This window comes from Scyliorhinus torazame, chromosome 17 (genome assembly GCF_047496885.1).
Source record: "Scyliorhinus torazame isolate Kashiwa2021f chromosome 17, sScyTor2.1, whole genome shotgun sequence".
Taxonomy (NCBI): Eukaryota; Metazoa; Chordata; class Chondrichthyes; order Carcharhiniformes; family Scyliorhinidae; genus Scyliorhinus; species Scyliorhinus torazame.
This window is the reverse complement of record NC_092723.1, coordinates 133810634-133837666: the sequence shown is the minus strand read 5'-3', so window position 1 is coordinate 133837666 and position 27033 is coordinate 133810634. Positions and strand designations below refer to the sequence as shown.

Genomic DNA, 27033 nt, shown 5'->3' with positions numbered 1-27033 from the left:
TATTTAACAACCTAAATTAAGTGGTAATATTTGTGGTACCGACAAGCAATTCCACTTGTGAAACACAGTTATGTTGCTCCCAACAATTCAGCTGCAGATGCTGGAATGTTGACTGTATCCATAGAAGTCAACGTAAATTCTCAACTTACTTTGAGATGAAAACAGGCCACTATGGGAAGTTTCTTCATTGTAAGCTGTTTTGTCGATTCTTGATAACTATGGCAACCACTACATTTTATTTTGGCACTGCTTCCGAGATGCTCAGGCCTTGTAAACCTGGGATAGAATTAGTGAAAAACACAGATTAACATCATTTTTTTTTAAATTAAAAAAACAAATAAATTTAGAGTGCCCAATTCTTTTTTTTCCAATTTAGGAGCAATTTAGCGTGGCAAATTCACCTATGCTGCACATCTTTTTGGGTTGTGGGTATGAGACCCACGCAGACACGGGGAGAATGTGTAAATTCCACACGGGCAGTGACCCCGGGCCGTGATTGAACCCGGATCCTCAGCGCCGTGAGGCAGCAGTGCTAACCACTGTGCCACCGTGCTGCCCTACAGATTAATATCATAATACTTACTCAACTAATGCTCACTAATTCGAAGTGATGTTAGACAGCAAACTGTATTAACCAGGTAATGGAACTTTAAAAAAAGTGAAAACAACCCAAATTCTCCTTTTCCCGTATAATAACATTTCTATGATTAAATATTAGCTGGTGAAAGCGGCTGTGGGTCTTGAGTTGGGAGAGTTGAGGCGTAGGGGGCAGCATCAACTATCTGAAGAACAGAAAACCTTGAAATCAATCCGGACCGTTGAAATTCAACTAGAAAATGTTTAAACTAGAATCAGGAAAGGAAGATTACTGGATATGGAGCTTCAAAGATAAAAATTACAATGTAGTCAAAAATATGCTGAGCTGCAGATGGTCATGACTTTGTTAAAAACAAATTGTCAAACGTTTTATGGATAGAGTGAGCATTGGTTGAATGTTTTCTTTCTCACACCTTTCTTTGTATAACTGTCAGCTGATGTTTATATAGAATCTTTAATGGAGAAGAATGACCCAAGGTGCTTCTATGAAGGCATAATTAGAGGAAACCAAAGCTCGGTCAAGGACTGGGTTTAAGGAAGATGGCAAACATGGAGCATTATACAGCTGAAGGCATGGCCACCAATGATAGGGGACACAAAAAAGTGAGCCACAAAAAAGTGAGCCAGAGAGAAATTGAGAGTTCAAGGGAGTGGGCACAGTACAGTTGTAAGTGGTTTCAGGGAATGAAGCGCTGATTGGTAACAAAATCCTTAAGAGTAAGGCGAGACAGAATTGTGCCTCCATTCATTTATAAAATAATTTTAAAATATGTCACATGCTACAGCTTATTCCATCCAGCAAAGTGTTTAGAATTAAAATTCTGCAATGACAGTATCTCTCCACTATATAAACAGACATGATACGTATGGCACAAAAGGGATGAAGTGCTGTATCTTCATTGCTGTACATATCGACACAGTTCAAATTCTGTACACTGAAAACCAGCATCAGAGGGTACCTTCGTAGACAGTCTGTAAGTGTGGTGGTTCCAGAGGACATATGGCTTTCTCCATTCACAACATTTCCATCAGAGCCTGGACTTAAGGGCCAGAATGGTGTGGAAGACCCAGGTAAGTCCAGGCTAATGTCCCAGAAAGGATCTATCGTAGTGGAGACACCACTGAAGAAAAGAAAAATCATATGGTCACAGCGGTGTGTAGTGGTCAAGTCCCACCATCAAGAAGCAACTCAATTCAACGTAGGATGTCACTGAAGGAACACTAATCTTCTGCTACACTACACACGAGTTACAACACAGTAACAGTGGAATTTAACCCAGTTCTGTTGGTGTATTTAACCATGGAAGCAATAGTCCTAATCTTATGTCCAAGGCTGAATTATAATATCGGCTATCAACCCAACAGCTCATTAGATCTACTGCAGATTTAATGTTGCATATCTGGCCAAATTGTGACTTTGCTTCCTATTTGCTGGAGAAATGCTATGAAAAGCTAGTACAAGTCCACCTTCTCGTACATTTTTAGCTCAAGCAATTGTGCCAAATTGCTGCTTTGTCTGGTTTTAGTCAGGTTTGTAACTTTGTATCAATTTCAGCATTGTTTAATTATTCTGCAGCACTGTGTTTCTGTGATTAGCTACAGAAAAATTTGCAAGTGGATTCAAGCTAAAATAGCAGTGCCTCAAACAGTACATGGGGGGAAGGCGATGCGGATTCAAGATTCAGCACATAGCTGTAACACCAATACAAACTGACATAGGATGCCTCGGTGCTTTCTACAGTTAAATGGTTTCAATTAAGGCTTCCTATAATTTCAAAGTTGTTTAGTTTGTGAAAAAAAAAAAGATTTATCCAGTAATTTCAATTAGGCAGTATAAATAAAGTAAAGTGGTACATAGTGCTAAAAGGAATTTAATTTATTGGAGGATTCGAACTAAGCACACTGGATGTTTAGACTGCAAGGATCATGGAGGTAGAAAATAAGTACCTTTGAGCATTTAGAAGGACTGGAGTTACATTTTGCAACTAATTTAATATTTTTCTTAAATACAACAGAAAAGGGATGGGGAGAGGGAGGAGAGAAAAATTATCATGGATTCTGGCAAGGTTGATGATTTGAATGGTATTGTGGGATTTTGTGTTTTTACAAAAGCACTTAGTGGAAGATACTAAAACTAGCACTTTGTCTTTACTAATGAAGATGTATTTTTCTCACCCTCTCTAGTTATAACTGAAGAGGTGAATATCAGTAAGTTTTTTCCTTCCACACTACCAGCTGGTTTAACAAGGCTTCAATTTCAAACCTACAAAAGTAATTCACTTACTGACAAACTTGGCAAGTGACGTCAGACTGCAGTCCCCCGGTGAAGATTTGGTCAATAATGCAGTTACAGTGGTTTGGATTACTGGCTTTCTTCCCATTATCATCACCTACACAAAAAGAAAAAGTGTAATAAAAACCTATTGAGAAATCTTGCATTGAGATTGAACTTCAAGACAGAACTTAACACAGATAAAATATACAAACGATTACTGCAATCTAGTCATGTCAAATAGGATTTGTAATAGCATGGATAACATTTGCCAAGACTTCTGCCTGATAAGAGAACGAAGGGTAATTGTTAAATGTCTGCCCTGAAGCCAAGATAAAAGATATCAATTTTGTATGTGGACAGAAACAATGTTCCCCATAGATTCGCCTCGCTTTTCAGACAGCTGGTTGCACTACACAGTCCCTTTAAGAATGACGCATATGTGCATCTTATGGGAACACTGGCTGCATGAGGTTTGTTTGTTCGTTGCTATTCTGGATTGCTGCACATCCTAGAGGGAACATCGGTAAGAAATGTAATTTTCCACGGGACATTTGTTAATACAAAATAAAGTAGTGTAACCTCACTTGGTTGAAACTTCAACATTTTGGAAGCAATATTTGATACCGAATGGGTGAGTTGGTCCTGCTATGTCCTCTTTAATCAAGCTGAAGCAGGATAACAGATCTCTTGGTCCCGAGATATCCCACCCATGGCATTTGGACAGGACTAAGGACAAAGCACTAGATTTGGGTGACAAACTCCATAATTTTGACAGCTCTAACAAACAAAAAAGGACTGACACTGCAAATCAAGAGGACATTATTAGAAATTACTCAATTGGGAAAATGGACTTGCATAAGCATGGTGTGACAACTTGCATCGGGCATATCAATAGGCTGTACTCATGTAGTGATAGAACTAGAAGTGTAGATGGAGAGACAGATAAAGACTAGATTCTTCCAGCAGGAAAAACGTACTGTCTGCTGCCCGATTAGTGTGCATTTTGTTTATTTCATGTTTAGATTGCACTTGTGCTATTTAACTCTAATGTGATGTTTACAGTTCAAGTGTAGACTGCGAGACCGGAAGAGTGGATTCCCCAGTGCTGTATTGTTTAAAAATAGCAGGCATTTCCACCTCCTCACATAGGCAGTAAGAATGGATATAGAAACCCATTCTCAGGGTGAAATTTGCTGTTGTTACCCACAAGCAAGATTTAGGAGGCAACCTGATAGCTTGGCTGCAGAAAGTGAAGCTTGCACCCCACACTTCAGTTGTAAGAGTCTGTGCAGTCTTGACTATACCTATGCTGAAACAAGTTAGGGAAATAAATACCTACATGACTGCAAACAAATTCAGCTGTTTCACAAAATCTCTGTCTACTGTTTTACATAATCTGAACCATGTGTAAAGCTGGGCCCAAACATTTATTTTTGTTCATGGGATGTTTCCAAGCCAGTATTTAATGCCCATCTCTAATTGCCCGTGAGAAGGCAGTGATCCGCCAGAACTACTGCAGTCCCACGTGGGTTCACCCACAGTGCCGTCAGAGGGAGTTCCAGGATTTTGACAAGCGAGGATGGATGAAGGAATGGCGATTATATTCCCAAGTCATGATGGTGTGCAACCTGAAGGTGGTAGTGTTCTCACGTGCTTGGTGCCCAAAGGGTGGACATACGTTTCAGTTTTTGATTTACATTGAAGCATTTTCTAAAAGCAAATAAAACGGGAGAAATTCTGGCCCAGTACTTGCCCTTTTCTTTGTCATAGTTTTACAGCACAAAAAGAGGCCCTTTGGCCCATCGTGTCTGCCGCAGTCATCAAGCACCTATCGATTCCAATTCCTTTTTCCGGCACTTGGTCCAAAGCATTGTAAGCTATGGCTGGGATGGGCTGAATCAATTCCAGCACTACACTTTACATAGACTGGAGTCCTTTTGTGAATGTACCCAATAGAAAAATAAACTTTCACAATTAACTTAGAGCTATGTCTGTTCAAGCTTAAATAAAAAATTATACAAATTGTGTTTTTTAAAGAATTAATTCAAGGGATTAAAAGAGAAACACAAATCAGCAGCTCTCTGAAATTTACAGCAGTGAACATTTCTGGCAAGGGCTGTTGAATGGTGGCCTTCTTTATTTGAACTGATAGAAACACTCTCAATGATTCTTTACCATATATTAGATCATAAGAAATAGGAACAGGAGTAGGCCAAACAACTCCTCGCGATTGCTCCACCATTCAACAAAATCATGGCTGATCTGACTGCGGCTTTAACTTCACTATCCTGCCTGCCCCTCGTAACGTTAGACTACCTCGCAGAGCAAAATGACCGAGCATCCACTGCGCGCCGGGGAAGAGAAATACAAACATTAACGACCCTCCGAAAAGAAATTCATTCTCATTTCGGTCTTAAATGGGAGACCCCTATTTTTGTACATGCCCCCTAGTTCTAGATTCCCCACACAAGAAACATTCATTCAATATCTCCATAAGGTTCCTTCAGAATCTTCCATTTTTCAATAATATCACCTCATATTTTGTCTGAGATTATGGGGGAGGCAGGTTTAATCATTTCAAAAGGGAATCAGATTGCTGTCTGAAAAGAAGAATGTGCATGGTCACAGGGAGAAGGTGGTGAAAGAGTGGCACTCAGAAAGCTGGTGCAGACACGATGGACTGAATTACCGCCTGCACTGTGACAATTCTGTGATACTCATGCTATCTTATCAATACACTGTACATTTGTAGCAAGGTTTCCCTCCTGTTCCCCTCCATTCCCCCTTACAATAAGGGCCAACATTCAATTTGCATTTCTAATTACCTGCTGTACCTGCATGCTAACTTGTGATTCATGTACAAGGACACCCATATCCAACTGTACCTCCATATTCTGCAGTCTCTTTCCATTTAATTAGTATTTTACTTTTCTATTCTTTCTGCCAAAGTCGACAATCTCACATTTCCCACTTTATACTCCAGCTACCAAATTTTTGCCCACACACTTAACCGGTCTGTGTGCCTTTGTTGAGTTTTTTTTAAAAAACAATCTTTATTAGTGTCACAAGTAGGCTTACATTAACAAGGCAATGAAGTTATTGTGAAAATTTCCAAGTCGTCACATTCCGGCATCAGTTCGGGTACACAGAGGGAGAATTCAGAATGTCCAATTCACCTAACAAGCATGTCTTTCGGGACTTGTGGGAGGAAACCGGAGCACTGGAGGAAACCCACGCAGACACAGGGAGAACGTGCAGACTCCGCACAGGCAGTGACTCAAGCGGAAATCGAACCTGGGACCCTGGCGCTGTAAAGCAACAGTGCTACCTGGCTGCCCCTTGTTGAGTCTTTATATCTCCCCATATAATTTGCTATCCTACCTCTTCTTGGATCATCAGCAAGTTTGGTGACAATAAATTTGCCCATTCATCAATATAGATGGGAGGCATGGTAGCACAGTGGTTAGCACTATTGCTTCACAGCGCCAGGGTCCCAGGTTCGATTCCCAGTTTGGGTCACTGTCTGTGCGGAGTCTGCACGTTCTCTCGTTGTCTGCGTGGGTTTCCTCCCACAAGTCCCGAAAGACATGCTGTTAGGTAATTCGGACATTCTGAATTCTCCCTCCGTGTACCCGAACAGGTGCTGGAATGCGGCGACTAGGGGCTTTTCACAGTAACTTCATTGTTGTGTTAATGTAAGCCTACTTGTGACAATAAAGATTATTATTAGATTGTGAATAGTTGAGGCCCCAAGCACTGATCCCTGTGGCACTCCACTAGTTACAGTTTACTCTTTTGAAAGACGCATTTAACTTGATGGTTTCCTGTTTAATTAGCCAATCCATCTTTTGCACTAATATATTATCCCCAACACCATGAGCTGTTACCTTGTGCAATAACCTTTTATGTGGCACTTTATCTTTTTTTTTTAAAATTTATAGTTTCCAATCTGTTTGTCCCAATTAAGGGGCAATATAACGTGGCCAATCCACCTAACCTGCACATCTTTGGGTTATGGTGGTGAAACCCACGCAGACACGGGGAGAATGTGCAAACTCCACACAGACAGTGACCTGGGGCTGGGATCAAACCCGGGTCCTCAGCGCCGTAGGCAGCACTGCTAACCACTGGGCCACCATGTCGCCCTTTGTGGCACTTTATCATATGCCTTTTGGGAATACAAATACACTACCTCTACAGGTTCCCCTTTAGCCACCCTGTTTGTTAAATCCTCAAAGGCATTCTAATAAATTAATCAAACATGACTTTCCTTGCAGAAAGCCATATCAACTCTGCCAGATTGTATTATGATTTTCTAAATGTCCTGCTGCTACCTCCTTTATAACGGATTCTAATGTTTTCCCAATGGCAGATGTTAAGCTAACTGCCCTATAGTTTCCTTCTATCTGTCTGTCTCCCTTGTTTCTTGAATAGAAGTGGTGACAAACAGTAAATGAGACAGAAAACTGGGAACTCAGGAATACATCTATTATGGAATTAGAGCAAGAAAAATTTAAAGTCCCACATTTTAATTATGCACCCAAATTTCTGTCCCACTTTTCTGCACTGCAGTAAGAGGCACAGTTGAATTATGGCTGGTTTGGTTCCAGAAAGAACATGTTCCTTTTTACTTGATTCTTTAGATCATTGCTGCAGAGATCTTGGAGGTGGATCTACCCACACTCCATGCTGGTTCTGGCTTTATAAAGCTGCACAAACAGCCACCACTGACTTTCAATAATAAAATCCTGAAAAATAGAACTTGGCCCAATACCAGTTCATAGTCAATGCTACACAATGCTGCAGAGGTTAGACTGCCGACAGGTTCAAGCTTTTTTCCCGACAAACCATTCACCAGTCAAGGAACAAATTTGTGGTGGGGGAGGGGTGTTGTCTGATGGGGAAACGTTAATTCTGATGGTCTCAAAATATCATTCCAACATAACAAATCAATGTACAAGGTGAACAGAATTTTTTGTAACCAGTTTCTGCCAACATTATTCTCACATTCCACAGCTTGGTGATGGAACTCCACTTCCATCCAGTGATTTAAACCCAAGTGCCTCCTCCTTCAGATACCATGCTCTAAGAGAGCATTGGCAACCAAAGATCTTGGATTGGTCCACAATTACGTTGCAAAGTACTGCAGTGGTTTGCTGCTGCCTTCTGCAGTATGCTTGTCCTGGAAACTGGTTATGACCACATTCCATGGCCATCAAGTCCTGGAGTGGAACAGTTATGCTGCAAAGTACTGCAGTGGTTTGCTGCTGCCTTTTGCAGTATGGTTGACCTGGAAACTGGTTATAGAACAAAGAACAAAGAAATGTACAGCACAGGAACAGGCCCTTCGGCCCTCCAAGCCCGTGCCGACCATGCTGCCCGACTAAACTACAATCTTCTACAATTCCTGGGTCCGTATCCCTCTATTCCCATCCTATTCATGTATTTGTCAAGGTGCCCCTTAAATGTCACTATCGTCCCTGCTTCCACTACCTCCTCCGGTAGCGAGTTCCAGGCACCCACTACCCTCGGTGTAAAAGACTTGCCTCGTACATCTACTCTAAACCTTGCCCCTCTCACCTTAAACCTATGCCCTCTAGTAATTGACCCCTCTACCCTGGGGAAAAGCCTCTGACTATCCACTCTGTCTATGCCCCTCATAATTTTGTAGACCTCTAACAGGTCGCCCCTCAACCTCCGTCGTTCCAGTGAGATCAAACAGAGTTTATTCAACCGCTCCTCATAGCTAATGCCCTCCATACCAGGCAACATTCTGGTAAATCTCTTCTGCACCCTCTCTAAAGCCTCCACATCCTTCTGGTAGTGTGGTGACCAGAATTGAACACTATACTCCAAGTGCGGCCTAACTAAGGTTCTATACAGCTGCAACACGACTCGCCAATTCTTATACTCAATGCCCCGGCCAATGAAGGCAAGCATGCCGTATGCCTTCTTGACTACCTTCTCCACCTGTGTTGCCCCTTTCAAGTGACCTGTGGCCTGTACTCCTAGATCTCTCTGACTTTCAATACTCTTGAGGGTTCTACCATTCACTGTATATTCCCTACCTGCATTAGACCTTCCAAAATGCATTACCTCACATTTGTCCGGATTAAACTCCATCTTCCATCTCTCCGCCCAAGTCTCCAAACAATCTAAATCCTGCTGTATCCTCTGACAGTCCTCATCGCTATCCGCAATTCCACTAACCTTTGTGTCGTCTGCAAACTTACTAATCAGACCAGTTACATTTTCCTCCAAATCATTTATATATACTACAAACAGCAAAGGTCCCAGCACTGATCCCTGCGGAACACCACTGGTCACAGCCCTCCAATCAGAAAAGCACCCTTCCATTGCTACTCTCTGCCTTCTATGACCTAGCCAGTTCTGTATCCACCTTGCCAGCTCACCCCTGATCCCGTGTGACTTCACCTTTTGTACTAGTCTACCATGAGGGACCTTGTCAAAGGCCTTACTGAAGTCCATATAGACAACACCCACTGCCCTACCTGCATCAATCATCTTTGTGACCTCCTCGAAAAACTCTATCAAGTTAGTGAGACACGACCTCCCCTTCACAAAACCATGCTGCCTCTCACTAATACGTCCATTTGCTTCCAAATGGGAGTAGACCCTGTCTCGAAGAATTCTCTCCAGTAATTGCCCTACCACTGACGTAAAGCTCACTGGCCTGTAGTTCCCTGGATTATCCTTGCTATCCTTCTTAAACAGAGGAACAACATTGGCTATTCTCCAGGCCATCACCTGAAGACAGTGAGGATCCAAAGATCCATTCTGTGGCCATCAAGCCCTGGAGCGGAATTTGAAGTCTGAGCTTCTGCCCAGAGGTAGGGATGCCAACATTATAGCAAAGACTTCCACATACATGGGTACAGGAATTGCAAATAGATCTAATCATTTAATACAGAAAGTTGAAATTGTGAAAATTTGTTGTTGTTTGCTTACATTCTGATGAAAGCAATCCCAGTGTTAAAATCCCTCTGTGGCTTCATCTCAGCAATTCCCCAAGTCTAAAACTCTTCAAGAACTCTGTATTGTTCTAACTCTAGTCTCTTGTGCATCCTCTTTCCTTCACTCAATCATGGACAATTATGCCACCAGCTTTAATTCTTTCTCCAATTATTCAAACTTTCACACTGAAAATAGTATTAAACAATCTATCAAATTAAAACACTGAATGGAGAATCTAATTTAAAGAAGTCTTTGTTACAAGAACAAAGAAAACCAACACTTTGATCAGCAGCCAGGCTATTTTTATTTAAGCTCCTGGTAAAATCCACCAAGCCATCTGTCTGTCCCTGAGCCTCCATAACATTTCCCAGTTTGGGGTGGGGGGCAATTAATCCCATGATTTTGAGAAAGATAACTTTGTAGACAACAAAGACCTTGGATTTGATAAGAGCTTCTTATTGGTCCATACCTTTGCAGTGCCTATGTAGAACATCTAGTGCAGCAATCAGAAACTCATGTGCATCCTGCTGCTCGTACCCTGCTAAATGCCGTGCGTGCGTCCACACCAGATGCAATAACCTATATGGAATATGTGGAGATCGGTATCCCGAATAAAACTGTATGAAAGGAAAAGAGAGATTTTTGTTCTGAGAAAATGGAAATTCACTTCACCATACATATTGTAGTTTAATCAAAACTGAATATACACAAATCAGCACACCGGGACTAAACAGACTTTAATGTGCTTGCAGGTATTTGCCCTACATTTTAGCTGCAATATGCAACATAGACATTGAGCTAGTATAGAGAATCATCTGACAAAGAAGCCATCGCCAACTAGCCATTGAAGACACACTTGGTTTCAGGAGTTGAAACATAACTAGATGGTGGGCTACATTGAGAGGAAATAATGCTTCATTTTCATAAGATTTGGTGACCATGAACAAATGTTCTCCTGGGGAAAAGATGAAATCATGAACAGCCTCTTGGGGGAAAAGAAGCTTTGAGGCTACAAAAGGAAAATCTCCCAGTTGAAGTAATACAACATTAATTCAGTGAAAGATAGACCAGCTTTTTTTTTTGTAGCCTGCTTATTTTGTCAGTATTCCTTTCAAATATTTGAAGAAACAAAAGGCATCACAGTAAATAGAAAACCTTTTCGGCAAGATGGCACAGGGGTTAGCACTGCTGCTTCATAGTGCCCAGGTTTGATTCTGGCTTTGGGTGACTGTGTGGAGTTTGCATGTTCTCCCCACGTCTGCACGGGTCTCCTCGGGGGTTCTGGTTTCCTCCCAAAATCCAAAGATGTGCAGGTTAGGTGGAGTTACGGGGACAGGGCGGGGTAGTGTGTCTAGGTGTGGTGCTCTTTTAGAGGGTCAGTGCAGCCTTGATGGGTGAATGGCCTCCTTCTGCAATGTAGTAATTCTGTAATTCAGATTTTTCAACACAGTTAATTCAGGGAACATGTCTGTGATGGCATTATTTTGTTGGCAAACATTTAAAAAGGTGATTGACATTTTGCATAGGATACCTAAATGAGTAAAAGCAAATATAATGTAGGATGTAATCGCATAGCTTTGAAGTATAACCCAAATCGTACAGGAAGAATGTTAATCATTACAATTTGCACAACAACAAAAAGGCCCTTTAAATTCAAACATTGCAAATGGGCTTTGATTCCTCACGCTTTCAGTATGTTTTTTGTAAGAAGTGTTTTTATTGAAGTCGATTTTCATACGTATTAAAATACAAAAACTGAACCTCGGCAAAAGGTAACAAAACTAACAACCCACCTTTCCTTCCGTCACCCCAAGCCCGTCTCCGCCTTCCCCCACCCCCCTCATAACCCCCCGAACAAAGCAAAACAAAAAACACCCCTCATCCGAGAACCTCTTCCTCAACCTCAGACATACCCAAAACATATGCACATGATTCACTGCCCCCCCCACCCACAACTATCCTCCACCCCCAAAAAGAACCGGCTCATCCTCGAGAGTCATGTGGGCTCTGAGCACCACCTTAAATTGGATGAGGCTTAATCTCGCATAGAACGATGCAGCATTCACCCTCCGCAGAGCTTCCCTTCACACCCCAGCCCCCAACTCCACCACCAGCTCTTCCTCCCACTTGCGTCTGACCTCCTCCATAGGAGCGCCCACCCTATCCACCAGCTCTCCATATATATCCACCACTCTCCCATCCTCGGGAACAACTGGCAGCACTGGAGATGGCAGCTCCAGAAAGACCGCACCTCTTTTCTTACAAAGTTTCTCTGCAGGTACCTGAACCGGTTTCCCTTTGGCACCTAATACATCTCCTCCAGCTCCCCCAGGCCTTCAAACTTTTCTCCCACAAACAAATTCCTGAAGTACTCTATCCCCACCTGCCATCACCCCCAGAACCTCGCATCCAGGCCTGCCTGTGAAAACCTGTGGTTGTCACATATCAGCTTCCACAGCGACACGCCTTCTAGTCCGAAGTGTTTCCTACACTGGTTCCAAACCCTTAACGTTGATACCACCACCGGGCTCAGAGTACAGGTGCGGTGAGAATTGCAGGGGTGCCAACAGGGTCGCTCAAAGCACTTCGAACTAATCCTATTCACCTGGACACTAACCCTCGGTACCTTACATAACAGCCAAACTCAATTCACAAATCCCTGTCCGAACCCGAACCGTCCCAACACCTCCCAACAGAAAACCCGGTCAAACGCCTTCTCCGCGTCGATTGCCACCACCACTTCCTGTCCGTATGAGGGCATCATAATAACGTTGAGAGGCCACACACCTCTTCCTCCGCCTCGTCTGATCCCCCAGCTTCAGGTGCGTCTCCTGAAGAATCATGACATCCACCTTCAAACTCATGTGTGAAAACATGCGACTGTTTAACTGGCCTATCCCCGCAACCATCCCTCCTTAACCAATTGCTCCACACCAGCATTTCCCTTGTCAGCAATCCCCTCACCCTCCCCTCATAACGAAAAAAAAAAAAAAAAACCATTTCCACCCCCTCCTTCATTCCCGTTAACTAGCCAATCAAGTAGCATGGTGGCCCCCATCCGGGGCCTCCATCTACCCCTTCCCCAAATCCACCTTTCCCCCAGACCCCCCACACCCTGAAACCCAAAAACGAAAGCACACTCAGGCTCCCATTCACATTAAACTCACCAATTCACCCATCCTGTGACCCACATTTAACATCTCCACAGTTCGCACATTCCTCCCAGTCCATGGTCTATCATAAACCCACTCGCCTCCCCCAGCGCATCAAAATAAAACTCCCGATTCTTATGCGCGACCTGCAGACGAGCAGGATGCAGCACCCGAACTCTCACCACCTCCTTGTAGACGGCAGCCTTGATCCGGTTGTAGCCAGCTAGCCGCTTGGCCAACTCCACACCAGGTCCTGGTATATTCGCAGCTCGCTCCCCTCCCAGATGCACCTCCTCATCTGTCTCGCTCATCTCATGATTTGTTCCGTTATTGAGAAAACGATGCAGCTTCACCACCATCGCCCTTGGCTGCTCCCTCCCCTTCGGCCTCCTCCTCAGCACCGTGTGCCCGATCCACCTTGAGGGAACGGTCAAAGGCCCCCTCCTCCCATCAGCTTCTCCAGCATCTTTGTCACATCTTAGTGGCCTGCACTCCTTCGACCCCCTCAGGCATCCTCACGATCCTGAAACGATTCAAGGTCCTCCACCTGCTCCCTCAATCTATTGTGGCTATTTGCCACCAGCACCATCTCCGCCATCCATGTGAGGCCAGCCAGTCCTTGTGCCCCCCCATCGACTCCTCCACCTTCTCGAGTGCCAGACCTTGTGCCTCCAGCCGCTGCTCCACTCTCTCGATAGCCGCCCTAAGCAGCTCCACCACCTTAACCAGATCCTCCGAGGCCTCCTTCCTCTGCTGCTTGAATTTGTTGTTCAAAAGGTTCATGAGTTGCTCTGTGGACAACTAGGCATGTAACGATGCACCAGCACCTTTTGCCATCTTTTTCTGTGTCGCACCACGAATATTCCCGCGGTCAAGCTGCTGCCTCTTGTTTTACTCCTCGTCTGGTAAGGCATCAACCAGCCCCACCAGAGGGAGCATTGCAATCCTTCAGTGCTTATGCACCATTCACCAGCAAAACAGCAGGAGCCACCAAATGTGTGACCATTCACTCCATGGAGTCCAGAATGTCATATTATGTTAATTGATGGTACAACGGAGTCAACTGTAGCCAAAATTTGTTCAAATTTACCAATGGTTGTGTCTAAGCCAGTTATAATGTTGGGTTGCCTTCTTTGAATTGGAAATATTGTGTACTGTGCCAGGACCGTAGTAATGATGTACACAGAACATACAATTGTTCAACTAGAAAGATGATTTATTAACAAGTGGAAAGATAACTAATGAACGATAATACGGATGATGGCTACTAAATGAATTTAGAGAATTCTCCTGGAGCTACTCTAAGGGGGACTATCCTCTTGTATGTCCTACTACCAACAGATGGGTGTATTGGGTCACATGATATATCTATATCGCCACCAGCTGGTTGGAGGCTTCATCGCTAACAATATACAGAACGGTGCACAGGCATATCACCACAGAAAAGTCACAGAAAGAACTACAATCCAGAGTAGGAAAATTCTTATATCAAAGAAGAGTTTCACATGTTTAATAGAATATGTTTAATTGTAAAGTTCAACAAATTACCACCGTGAATACGAAGCAAACATGTTGGATTGTTGGCAAAAATGAGGTATTCACTGACATTTCCTTTTCTCCCAATTGATATTTATAATTAGAAAAAGGTGATAACTAATTAAAGCACTACCCCTCCCACATTCAGATAAATACTTTGCATCCTTCAGAAACAGCTTCACACCTGGGATTCAAGGACACATTGGGATTGGGTTACTTCTCGAGACTGAATTGCTTTCAATGCTGGCTGCATGACTGCAAGGAGCTGATTGTCCGATCCACCACGATATGCAAACATGCAGCTAACGAACACATAGAATAGGACACGACCAATGAGCAGTCAGGACACTCAGGGGTGGTATGTCACTATAAAAGGGATGAGGCACTCACACCCCGCCTCTTTCCACAGACCAACATCTACAGAGTGAGACAGGGTGTATCCTCAACATCACATCCCAGCACGTGGCTTAGAGCAAGGCTGGTTCAGTTAGACTGAGTTACTACATTTAGATTAGCAGAGAGTCAAACTCATTGAGAACTGTGCTAATAGATCAATAAAACACATTGAACTCACTTCAAAGTCTGGAGCATCTTTTACTCAAAACTGCATCAAGTGGCAGCTTGTGTTATTCCAGATTACATAACACAACATGATACCAGGCGTCTGTTCAATCTAGTTAGTGCAACTCAGCAAGATTCGTGATGACCAGCGAATGTATACCGGTACAATGGAAAAGATTCAGGCTCCTCCGGCTCAGGACCTCCGGCAATCTCAGTGCCAACTGGTGGACATTCAAACAGAAATTTCAGCTTTACGTCGAAGCATCAAACCGCAATGGTGCGTCTGATGCACGGAAAATAGCTCTTTTCCTCATCACAGCGGGTGATCACGCCTTGGAAATATTCAACTCCTTTCACTTCGCCAAAGACCAGGACAAGACAAAGTTGCAGACCATCCTGGACAAGTTTGACAGCCACTGTGAGGTGGACACCAACAAAATCTTCGAGCGCTACATATTCAAGCAGCGATTGCAAGGTAAAGACGAATCCTTCAACTCATATTTAACTAACCTTAGACTGCTAGCGCAATCCTGCAACTTCGGTGATATCACTGACTCCATGATCAGAGACCAAATAGTTTTTGGAGTTCACTCTGATCCTCTGAGAGAGCAGTTACTGAAGATCAAGCATACGACCCTGTCGGTCGCGATTAAAAAATGCACAGTGCATGAGCACGCTGAGAATCGCTATTCCCAGTACAAAACGGCAGAAAATGATAAACTAGCCTCCCACGAGGCGGAGAATGTGCAGGCCATCTCCCGGATGCAGCGCCTCAACAGTGACCAAAGCGGCCATTTTGCGCGACGCATGCGCGATGCGAACGGGATAACGAAGCAGTCGAAACACGCACTGCGCAGGTGCAGACATCGAGCAACCGCACTGCGCATGTGCAACCACGCACGGCGCAGCAGGAGACCGACGTCACGACGTGTTCGAACTGTGGCACCGCCCATTTAAAAAAACACTGCCGTGCAAGAAGCAGACGCTGTTTTGACTGCGGGAAACCAGGCCACTATGCAGCCCTGTGCAGATCTGCACCACCAGTCAGGAGCCAGCGCTCCCAATTCAGACGACGGCGCATCCGGAGTGTGCAACAACACCTACCGGATTCTGATCCCGGCAGTCCAACGGATCCAGATGATGAATGCCTGGGCAATGCCTACCGTGTAGGCATTATTACAACACGTGACTATGCCACACCAGACTCATCGCAAGACCAGTCAAACCTAGCTGTGGATTCAGAGGACGAATGGCGAGCAGTGATGAAGGTCAACCACTGCCCCATCCTGTTCAAGCTGGACACAGGTGCCTCTGCCAACCCCCTCTCACAGGCAGATTTCAGACGCATTAAGAAGCCCCCCATGGTCCTTCCAGCTGCCTGCAAGCTCCTGGATTACAACGGGAATGTCATCACGGCACTGGGATCCTGCCATCTGCACGTATCCAACCGACACACACAAGCACGGTTACGCTTTGAAATTGTTAAGCCGGACAGGGCATCCCTACTAGGTGCGCACGCCTGCAAGCAGCTGAACCTCATTCAAAGGGTTTACACTCGACATCCTCCCATGTGGATCTTCAGGCCGACACCGACGACATCCTCGCCCAGAATCCAGATGTGTTCAATGGGTTGGGCACGCTACCATATCGATACAAGATTCTGCTACGACCTGATGCCAAGCCAGTGGTCCACGCACCACGACGTGTCCCTGCTCCACAGAGCGCGCCTGAAGGCATAGCTCAAGGATCTTCAGCAAAAAGGCATCATATCCAAGGTCACCGAACCGATTGACTGCGTCAGCTCAAAGGTGTGCGTAAAGAAGCCTCCAGGGAACCTGCGCATCTGCATTGATCCCAAGGATCGCAATAAGAATATAATGCGAGAACACTACCCCATCCCGAAGCAGGAGGAACTCACAAGTGAGATGGCACACGCGTGCTTCTTCACCAAATTGGATGCATCACAGGGATTTTGGCAAATCCAGCTGGAAGAGTCCAGCAGAAGGCTCTGCACCTTTAACACGCCTTTTGGCAGATACTGCTACAATCACATGCCATTTGGCATAATTTCGGCATCGGAGATATTCCATCGTATCATGGAGCAGATGATGGAAGGCATTAAAGGGGTTAGTGCGTACGTGGACGACATCATCATATGGTCCACGACCCCTGAAGAACACGTGTCCTGTCTCCAGAAGGTATTCCGCCGTGTACATGCCAACGGCCTAAAGTTAAACAGGTCCAAATGTTGTTTTGGCACATTGACGCTCAAGTTCCTAGGCGACCAGATCTCACAGCATGGTGTGCGCCCGGACACAGACAACATCAAGGCCATCGAGGCGATGAAGGTCCCCGAGGACAAAAAGGCGGTACTGCGCTTCTTGGATATGGTCAGTTTTCTGGGCAAGGTCATTCCAAATATGGCCACACACACCACGGCCCTCCGCAACCTGGTGAAAAAGTCAACTGCCTTTGAGTGGAAGGCGGTACACCAGAGTGGCTGGAGCTGAAAGCCAAGCTCACCACTGCACCAGTCCTGGCATTCTTCGACCTGGACCGGGAGACAAAAATATCCACAGATACGAGTCAGGATGGCATCGGTGCGGTGTTGGTTCAACAAGATGATACATCATCCTGGGCACCAGTAGCCTACGCATCAAGGGCGATGACACCCACTGAAACCAGGTATGCTCAGATTGAGAAGGAGTGCTTGGGTATTCTCACCGGCATCCTCAAATTTCATGATGATGTCTACGGCCTGCCGACATTCACTGTCGAGACGGATCATAGGCCTCTGGTCCACATCATCCACCAGGGCCTGAACGACATGACGCCTCGGTTGCAGAGAATCCTACTTAAACTTAGGAGGTATGACCTCAACTTGGTGTACACACCTGGCAAGGAGCTCATCATCGCTGATGCACTACTGATGCACTGTCCCGCTCCATCACCTCGCCCAGTGAGCCGCTAGAGATCATCCAGCACATCGAATCGTAGGTGCAGCTGTGTGCTAGCACTCTCCCGGCGACAGATGAGAAGGTAGTTCTCATCCGTGATGAGACAGCCAAAGACCCCCGCTTGCAGCGAGTCATCCACAACCTCACCAATGGCTGGCAGAAAGGGCAGTGCCCACAATTTTACAATGTGAAGGATGACCTGACAGTGATTGATGGTATCCTCCTCAAGCTGGACAGGATTGTCATTCCGCTCAGTCTCCAGAGCTTGGTGCTGCGCCAGATTCAGGAGGGACACCTGGGCTCGAGAAGTGCTGACGCAGAACCCGGCAAGCTGTCTACTGGCCTGGCATCAGCCAGGACATCACGAACATGGTCCTGAACTGGGCTACCCGTCAGCGGTTCCAGCCAGCGCAGAGCAAGGAGACGCTCCAACAGCATGACATAGTGACCTCTCCGTGGTCCAAGGTTTGCATCGACCTCTTTGATGCGAATGGTCATGACTACATATTGATTATCGACTATTTCTCAAATTACCCCGAGGTGCTGAAGCTCCCGGATCTCACCCCTCGGACCGTCATCAAAGCCTGTAAGGAGACGTTCTCAAGGCATGGCATCCCAATCATCGTCATGAGCGACAATTGCCCGTGCTTTAACAGTCGAGAATGGTCCACGTTTGCCAGGTCATACAATTTCCAGCATGTCACCTCCAGTCCGCACTATCCGCAGTCCAATGGAAAAGTCGAGAAAGGGGTGCACGTTGTGAAACAGCTCATCTGCAAGGCTGCGGACTCTGCTTCCGACATACACCATGCACTGCTCGCGTACAGTGCGACTCCATTGTCCACTGGCATGTCGTCAGCTCAACTCCTGATGCACAGGGACCTGCGAACGACGCTTCCAGCCATACACCTACCCAACCTGGATCACCTGCCGGTGCTGCAGAAGATGCAGCAGCTCAAATACCGTCAAAAGCAGGGCTATGATGCCCATGCCACCGATCTGGCCGTGCTATCCCCGGCAGACACTGTCAGGATCCAGATACCGGATGGTGGGTGGTCTGCCCCAGCTGTCGTTGTTCGACAGGCCGCGCCCCGCTCTCATGTTGTACGTATGGCTGATGGCTCCATTGTGCGAAGGAATTAACTTGCCTGCCCGCAACCAAGTTCTCCCCCATTTCCATATGTTGAAATGCCTCCTGATACCTCGCACCACAAGGCCACCAGTCAGGCTTCCATCCCGCCTGTCAAGGCGCCGTAGTCCCCTCCGCCACCTCTCTGGCGGTCGAACAAGATCAGACGCAAGCCTGAGACTGGACTTGTGAACGTTTGTTTTGTTTGCTCTGTTCTCTTGCCCTCCGTCAGTCACGCTAGACAGACTCATTCACATGTAAATACATTCACATATGCCAACAAAACATTAAAAAAAAGGGAGATGCCATGATATGCAAACATGCAGCTAATGAACACATAGAATAGGACACGACCAATGAGCAGTCAGGACACTCAGGGGTGGTATGTCACTATAAAAGGGATGAGGCACTCACACCCCGCCTCTTTCCACAGACCAACATCTACAGAGTGAGACGGTGTATCCTCAGCATCACACCCCAGCACGTGGCTTAGAGGAAGGCTGGTTCAGTTAGACTGAGTTACTACATCTAGATTAGCAGAGAGTCGAACTCATTGAGAACTGTGCTAATAGTTCAATAAAACACATTGAACTCACTTCAAAGTCTGGACCATTTTTACTGAAATCTGCATCAAGTGGCAGCTTGTGTTATTCCAAATTACATAACACAACACCACTCACCTCTTGAAATAGCCTAGACATTTCACAGACTAGACAGCAATTGGGACTTTGCATTTCACATTTGTGTCGGTCAGAAAGGAAAAAATCCCGGAGCAGTGGAGTGTGGGTAAGTGCCTGGACAATGCAGTTCATGAAGCAGGTGTTCCCTAGGTTTATTAGGCCTCGGAGACCTGAAATAGAGAAAAGTAAAATCATAAAGTGAAACCATGTAGCATTTCTTTAATGTTGGGTACAATGTTAAACCTAACACACTTTGTATAAAGGTAGAGCAAAATGTTCCATTTAATAATGCAATTTTGCAGATTAGTAAGAATAAGACTGTGTACTAGTCAAGCAATGGATTTACTGATCCCACTGCATTATGATAATTTTGAGTCCTGATTCAATAAATTCTGGAAACAATTTTGTGTTAAGAATATTCCCTCAGTTTCCAAACCAGATCATTTAAGTACAAATAGCAAACAGCAGCAGTGCCAACATGGCTCCCTAAAGCCCACTTTAGTTAAGTCTGGATGGGAATTTCAGGAGCAGAAGAGTTAAGTCAAGGAAGTGCTCCTATGATTCTGCCTCTTGAGCATCCCAGATTTTAAATATCAACCAATACGTCATGCCTTCAACTGCCTGGATCCCAATCTCTGGAATTTCCTCCCTAAAGCCCACGACTCAATTGCTTATTGTTCTGAGTAACGTACACTCACCCATCCTTCGTTTCATATATCCATCAGAAAGACTGTTATTCTATTTCCATCTTCTAAACATTGCCCGATTCTGCACTTCCTTGCCCTCAACTCATCTGCTACTGAAATTCTATCCCGACGTAACAATTCCAGCACACTCTTGGCTGGACTCGCACGTTCTAATCTTCACAAATTTGAGTCATTTAAAACACTGCTCTGGATGTCCTAATGTGCACAAATTCTGTTCAACCATTCCTCCACATTCGCTTACCTGCACTAGTTCCCGATTAAGCAACGTCTCGATTTTAAAATTCTCGTGGCTGTTTTCGAATCTCTCCATGGCTTTGCCCTTTCAGAGTTCAGTCAGCTCCTCCAGCCCCATACTCTGATGGTCTATGCTCCTATAATTCGGCCTCTTGAGCATCCCAGATATAAATATCAACCAATGTGTCATGCCTTAAGACCATAAGACATAGGAGCGGAAGGCCATTCGGCCCAGAGTCCACTCCACCATTCAATCATGGCTGATTTCAACTCCATTTACCCGCTCCCTCTCCATAGCCCTTAATTCCTCGAGAAATCAAGAATTTATCAACTTCTGTCTTAAAGACACTCAACGTCCCGGCTTCCACCGCCCTCTGTGGCAATGAATTCCACAGACCCACCACTCTCTGGCCGAAGAAATTTCTCCTTATCTCTGTTCTAAAGTGACTCCCTTTTATTCTAAGGGTGTGCCCCCAGGTCCTAGTCTCCCCTGCTAATGGAAACAACTTCCCTACGTCCACCCTATCTAAGCCATTCATTATCGTGTAAATTTCTATTAGATCTCCCCTCAACCTCCTAAACTCCAATGAATATAATCCCAGGATCCTCAGACGTTCATCGTATGTTAGGCCTACCATTCCTGGGATCATCCATGTGAATCTCCGCTGGACCCGCTCCAGTGCCAGTATGTCCTTCCTGAGGTGTGGGGCCCAAAATTGCTCACAGTATTCTAAATGGGGCCTAACTAATGCTTTATAAAGCAACTGCCTTCAACTGCCTGGATCCCAATCTCTGGAATTTCATCCCTAAATCTCTCAAATTTTCTTTCCTTCTTTAGACGCTCCTTAAAATCTAAAGCTGACCAGGTAGCTGTGGTTTGCACCCACAAGCCACCTCTCCATTGACGTGGCTATACTTTACAGAATTGGAATTCAAGTTATAATAGGTTGATGAGCACAAGGGCTCGAAACTAAGTTTCATTTTAAATTCAGGTTTAAAACGCAACAATGGCTGTTCACTGGCCAGTGCAGTACTCATTAAAAAAGGTCCAACAGACAGCTTAAAAAAATAGCGTGAACTTGTTAACTTTGGTTGTATGATGGGTCCAGATTTGCTGCAACAGAACTGTTGATGCAGGCAACAAGAGTAAAATACATTTTCTGTGCTTTCTGAAAGGTTTTAACCAACAATTCCTGGTTACTAATCTACTAGTCACAGATGCATTTACCCATGACAGTATTGATAAGAGTGACGACCAATTCTTGCAGAGGCGAAGTTCATTCTTCATATGGAAGACTCCCGTCTGTGGCACTAATCCTCCCGTGGCACTAACACGGTGCTAAAATTGGATCAATTTCAAGAACAGTTCTAATATCACAAAACTGGATAGCTATCAAGGTGCTGCGGCCTCCGCACAATCTGCAACCTTGCCGTCTGGCATAGCTTCACCAGAGAGACAGGGGTAAACCCTGGTTCAATAAAGAGAACAGAAGAACGTGCCAGCAGCAACATCTACCCAAAAATGGAGATAGAAACCTGGTGAAACTAAAATACACATGCTACAGGTATGTTAAACAGCAGAGGCAGCATACTGATCCAATAGCCAACATTAGATCAAAGCTCTGCCATTATTACGATCCCAGATCAGAACCCCAACAGTGGCTAGGATACTGGACAGAAACCCCCAATATTTTATTTTAATTTTGTAAGACTGTGAGGAAAGGATACCTCGCTCCAGGAGAGCTTTCACGAAAAATAGGGATATGGTAGATTAAAATAAACATTACTAACACAGTATTAAAATATCTTTTAACATCGCACTGGAAAAATAACTTACAATTACTCCTTAAATAAACCCTTAACTGCTATCTTTATTCCCACTCAAACAAGAAAAATCACCTTAGCTCTCAATCCACTTTAAATACCATCAACACTCAGGAATATCCGTTTTACAGAGATGTCTGAGGGTGTGGAAGGGACAAGTGCCACGAGATCCAGGCTCAGGAGTTTATAGAATCCCTATCATGCAGGAGGCCATTTGACCCATTGAGTCTGCACCAATCCTCCGAAAGAGTATCCTACCTAGGCCCAATCCATTTCCCTATACCTGTAATCCCACCTAACCGGTTGGACATCAAGGGGCAATTTAGCATGGCCAATCCATCTAACCCGCACATTTAATAGCTGCCTGATGTTACTGGAAAGCTGCCTGCCCTTTAGAAAACCGGTTTGGTCCTCTGCGACCACCCTCGGAACAAATCCTCCCCGGCACTAACTTGGCCAACACTTTTGCATGCATGTTTAGCAGTGAAATGGGCCTAAATGACCCACACTCAAACAGGTCCTTCCCCTGCTTCGGGATCAGCATGATTGACGCCTGGGTCAGTGTCTCCGGTAGCTCCCCCTTCTCCAGCGCCTCGCTAAACATCCCCAGCAAATGTGTTAACTCTGTCACAAACTCCTTATAGAACTCAACTGGGTAGCCGTCTGGCCCCGGGGCCACCCCGACTTGGATTTGTTTATGGTCACGTGTACAGAGGTACAGTGAAAAGTATTTTTCTGCAAGCAGCTCAAACAGATCATTTAGTACATGAAAATAAAAGAAAATAAAAAGAAAATACATAATAGGGCAACACAAGGTACACAATGTCAATATATAGACACCGGCATCGGGTGAAGTATACAGGGGTGTAGTACTAATCAGGTCAGTCCATAAGAGGGTCATTTAGGAGTCTGGTAACAGCGGGAAGCTATTCGTGCGTGTTCTCAGACTTTTAGATCTCCTGCCCAATGGAAGAAGTTGGAAGAATGAGTAAGCCGGGTGGGAGGGGGTCTTTGATTATGCTGCCCGCTTTCCCAGGCAGCGGGAGGTGTAGATGGAGTCAATGGATGGGAGGCAGGTTTGTGTGATGGACTGGGCTGTATTCTCTGAAGTTTCTTGCGGTCTTGGGCCGAGCAGTTGCCATACCAGACTGTGATGCAGCCAGGCAGGATGCTTTCTATGGTGCATCTGCTTTTATACTATCCATCACCTCTCAGTCCGAGTGGTTCCTCCAGCGCCTGCCTCCTCTCTTCATTCAGCCTTGGGAATTCCAGCTCATCAAAACCGCCCCTTGTCCCCTTCTTCACTACCCGGCTCAGATCTATATGACTTCTAGTACTACTCCCTGAACGTCTTGTTAATCTTCTCCTGCTTCGACACTACCTCCCCTTTCCCTATCCGTACCCTCAGAATTTCCCTGGATGTGGCCTGCCTCCATAGCTAAGTGGCCCAGCATACGGCTCACTGTTGCTCCATATTCATATTGCACCTCTCTCGCTCTCTGTAGCTGCCCCACTGCCTCCTCCATTGTCAACCTACCAAACTGCCCTGTAACCTTTTTCTCGCCACCAACCCCTCCTTGGTGGGTGCACTCTTAATACTTTCAGTCCAGCTCGGCTATCTCGTCCAACTTATGTCCATACTCCTCCCTACCCCTCCTGTCCCTGTGCGCCTTGATCGAGGTAACCTCCCCCCGAAGCACCCCCTTCAACGCCTCCCAAAACGTGGCTACCAATACTTCCCCATTCTGATTCAACTTCCCCATTCTGATTCAACTCCGCAGATTCATTGACCACACGTTCTCACAAAACCTCTTGTCCGCCAAAAGCCTCTGTCCTCTGCTCCTGCCTCGAGTCAAGTCTAACCTCCAGCCAATGCAGCGCATCGTCTGGGATCACAATTCCCGCACACTCCGCCCCCTCACCATCCCAAGAAGCACCGCTTGGCTCACTACGAGAAAAGTCAATTCTAGAATACACCTTGTACACGTGCGAGAAGGAGTACACCCTCTCCCCTGGCTTCCTAAGCCTCCACAGATCCATCTATCCCATCCTTTCCACAAACCCTCCCAACTCTTTCGGCATCCTCAACCTTCCCCATTGACTTGGGGCTCGACCTACTCACTTTTGGTTCCAGCGCACCGTTAAAATCATCCTCCATAATTAACTGATGCATGTCTAGGTCCGAATCGTTCCCAGCAACCCCTTCACAAACCCCACGTTGTCCCAATTTGGTGTGGAAACGTTAACTAGCACCAGCGGTGTCCCCTCCAACACGCCGCAGGTGCCCCATACAAATGTATTTTAACAATCACAACAACAAAATCACCCACCCAAAAAATAAAAAACCCCTCCGGCCCCCACAATACCCACATCCTTCAGTCTCTGTTGTTCCAACTCCTCGTCTCCCATCAACATTCAGTTCTCCCCAGTTTATGGTTTCTGATAAAGTCATTGGCCTCCTCAGGGGTTTCAAAATAGTATTCCCGGCCTTCAAATGTCTCACAGTTTCGCAGGTACAGTACCCCAAACCGGATCTGCCTTGAATATAGAACCGCTTTGGCCTCGTTAAACCCGGCATGCCTCTTCGCCAGCTCCGCTCCGATATCTTGATAGATTTGAAGCCTATTCCCCTCCCATTCACAGTTCTGCTTCTCCCTGACCCATCGCAGGATCTTTTCCTTCTCCACAAACTTGTGGAGCCTCACAATCATAGCCCTATGTGACTCCCCCGCTCTCGGCTTCTGCCTTATGGTCCTGTGCACCCTGTCCACCTCTGGAGCCTTGTCCGGCACCCCCTTTTCCACCAGCATCCTAGAGACGCATCTCGTGGCACTTGTCCCTTCCACACCCTCAGGCAAGCCAATCATCCGCAGGCTCTGCCTTTTGGATCTGTTCTCCTGCTCCTCTACCTTTGCCCTTGGCGACTCCCAAAGGTCCCCCAAGAGCCCCACATCCACCATTACCCAATCACTGATCGGACATCACATTCTCCATGTACCGGATCGCCGACCCCTGTGCCTCCAAGCACTTCTCAACTCTCTCCATCAATCCTTTCAGGGGTGCTACCGCACTCTTGAAGGCCTTTCGACCGATCCTCATGCAGCTCCTTTCCCTGCTGGCAGAACTCTTCTCTTTTCTATTATTTTTAAGAGTACTCAATTCTTTTGTTCCAATTAAGGGGCAATTTAGCGTGGCCAATCCACCTATCCTGCACATCTTTGGGTTGTAGGGGTGAGACCCATGCAAACACGGGGAGTATTTGCAAACTCCACATGGACAGTGACCAGGGGCTGGGATCAAACCTGCGTTCTCGGTGCCGTGAGGCAGCAGTGCTAACCACTGTGCCACCTTGGAACTCTTCTCTAATAAATGCCATCAACTGCTCCAGCTGGGGTTTTCCAACTTGCGACAACCCTTCCCCCTCCGCCATATTCCCAATTGCTACTACGCCACAGGTCTCCTCCAGTCTTTCCCAATTGCTACTGTGCCGCATGCCGCCTCTAACCCACTCATGTGGGTGGGGTGGGGGGGGGGGGGGGAAGGAGAGAGGAAGAGACGACACACTTCTCCTCCACACCTTCGGCTACACTTACCGGTCAAAATTACCCCACTTTCAGGTAAAAATAACTCAAATCAATGCCTTTGAGCTGGAGCTGCCCTGTGTGCGACCATGCATGGCCGCCACGGAGGTCCCAGCCAAGGGTTAGAAACCTAGAAAATAGGTGCAGGAGTAGGCCATTCGGCCCTTCAAGCCTACACCAGCATTCAATATGATCATGGCTGATCATGCAAATTCAGTCACGTATACTCCCGCTTTCTCTCCGTACCCCTTAATCCTTTAGCCGCAAGGGCCACATGCAGCTCCCTCTTGAATATATCCAATGAACTGGCCCCAACAGCTTTCTGTGGTAGAGAATTCCACAAGTTCACAACTCTCTGAGAGAAGATGTTCTTCCTCATCTCAGTCCTGAATGGCTTACCCCTTACTCTTAGGCTGTGATCCCTTGTTCCGGACATCACCAACATTGGAAACATTCTTCCCGCATCTAGCCTGTCCAGTCCCATCAGAATTTGATATGTTTCTATGAGATCCCCTCTCATTCTTCTAAACTCCAGTGAATATAAGCCCAGTTGATCCAGTCTTTCTTCATATGTCAGTCCTGCCATCCTGGGGATTAGTCTGGCGAACCTTCACTGGACACCTTCAATAGTAAGAAAGTCCTTCCTCAAAAGGAGACCAAAACTGCTTTAAAAATTTTTTTTTAAGGACAGGGATGAAGATGTCAAATTTGAAGGAAGGAATCCTCGAATATTAGGTCACATGGGAGCCAAGAAGGGAATTTGACTTGTCAACTGTTTGGTAGAAGTATCTGGAAAACAAGAGGTGGGCACTGTTGTCAAGATAA

General features: G+C 45.7%; 1 protein-coding gene across 5 annotated transcripts in view; it reads right to left on the bottom strand.

Annotated features, from left to right (window-relative positions):
- usp22 (ubiquitin specific peptidase 22) overlaps positions 1-27033 on the bottom strand; it is a 173366-nt gene that overhangs the window by 11110 nt on the left and 135223 nt on the right. For all 5 annotated transcript variants that reach the window (XM_072481078.1, XM_072481079.1, XM_072481080.1 and 2 more), the window contains 5 exons: positions 19863-20032; positions 10317-10464; positions 2882-2987; positions 1557-1718; positions 150-276 (listed from right to left, as the gene is read on the bottom strand). In XM_072481078.1, the coding sequence (XP_072337179.1) occupies positions 150-276; positions 1557-1718; positions 2882-2987; positions 10317-10464; positions 19863-20032 (713 nt within the window). The remainder of the gene's footprint in view (positions 1-149; positions 277-1556; positions 1719-2881; positions 2988-10316; positions 10465-19862; positions 20033-27033) is intronic.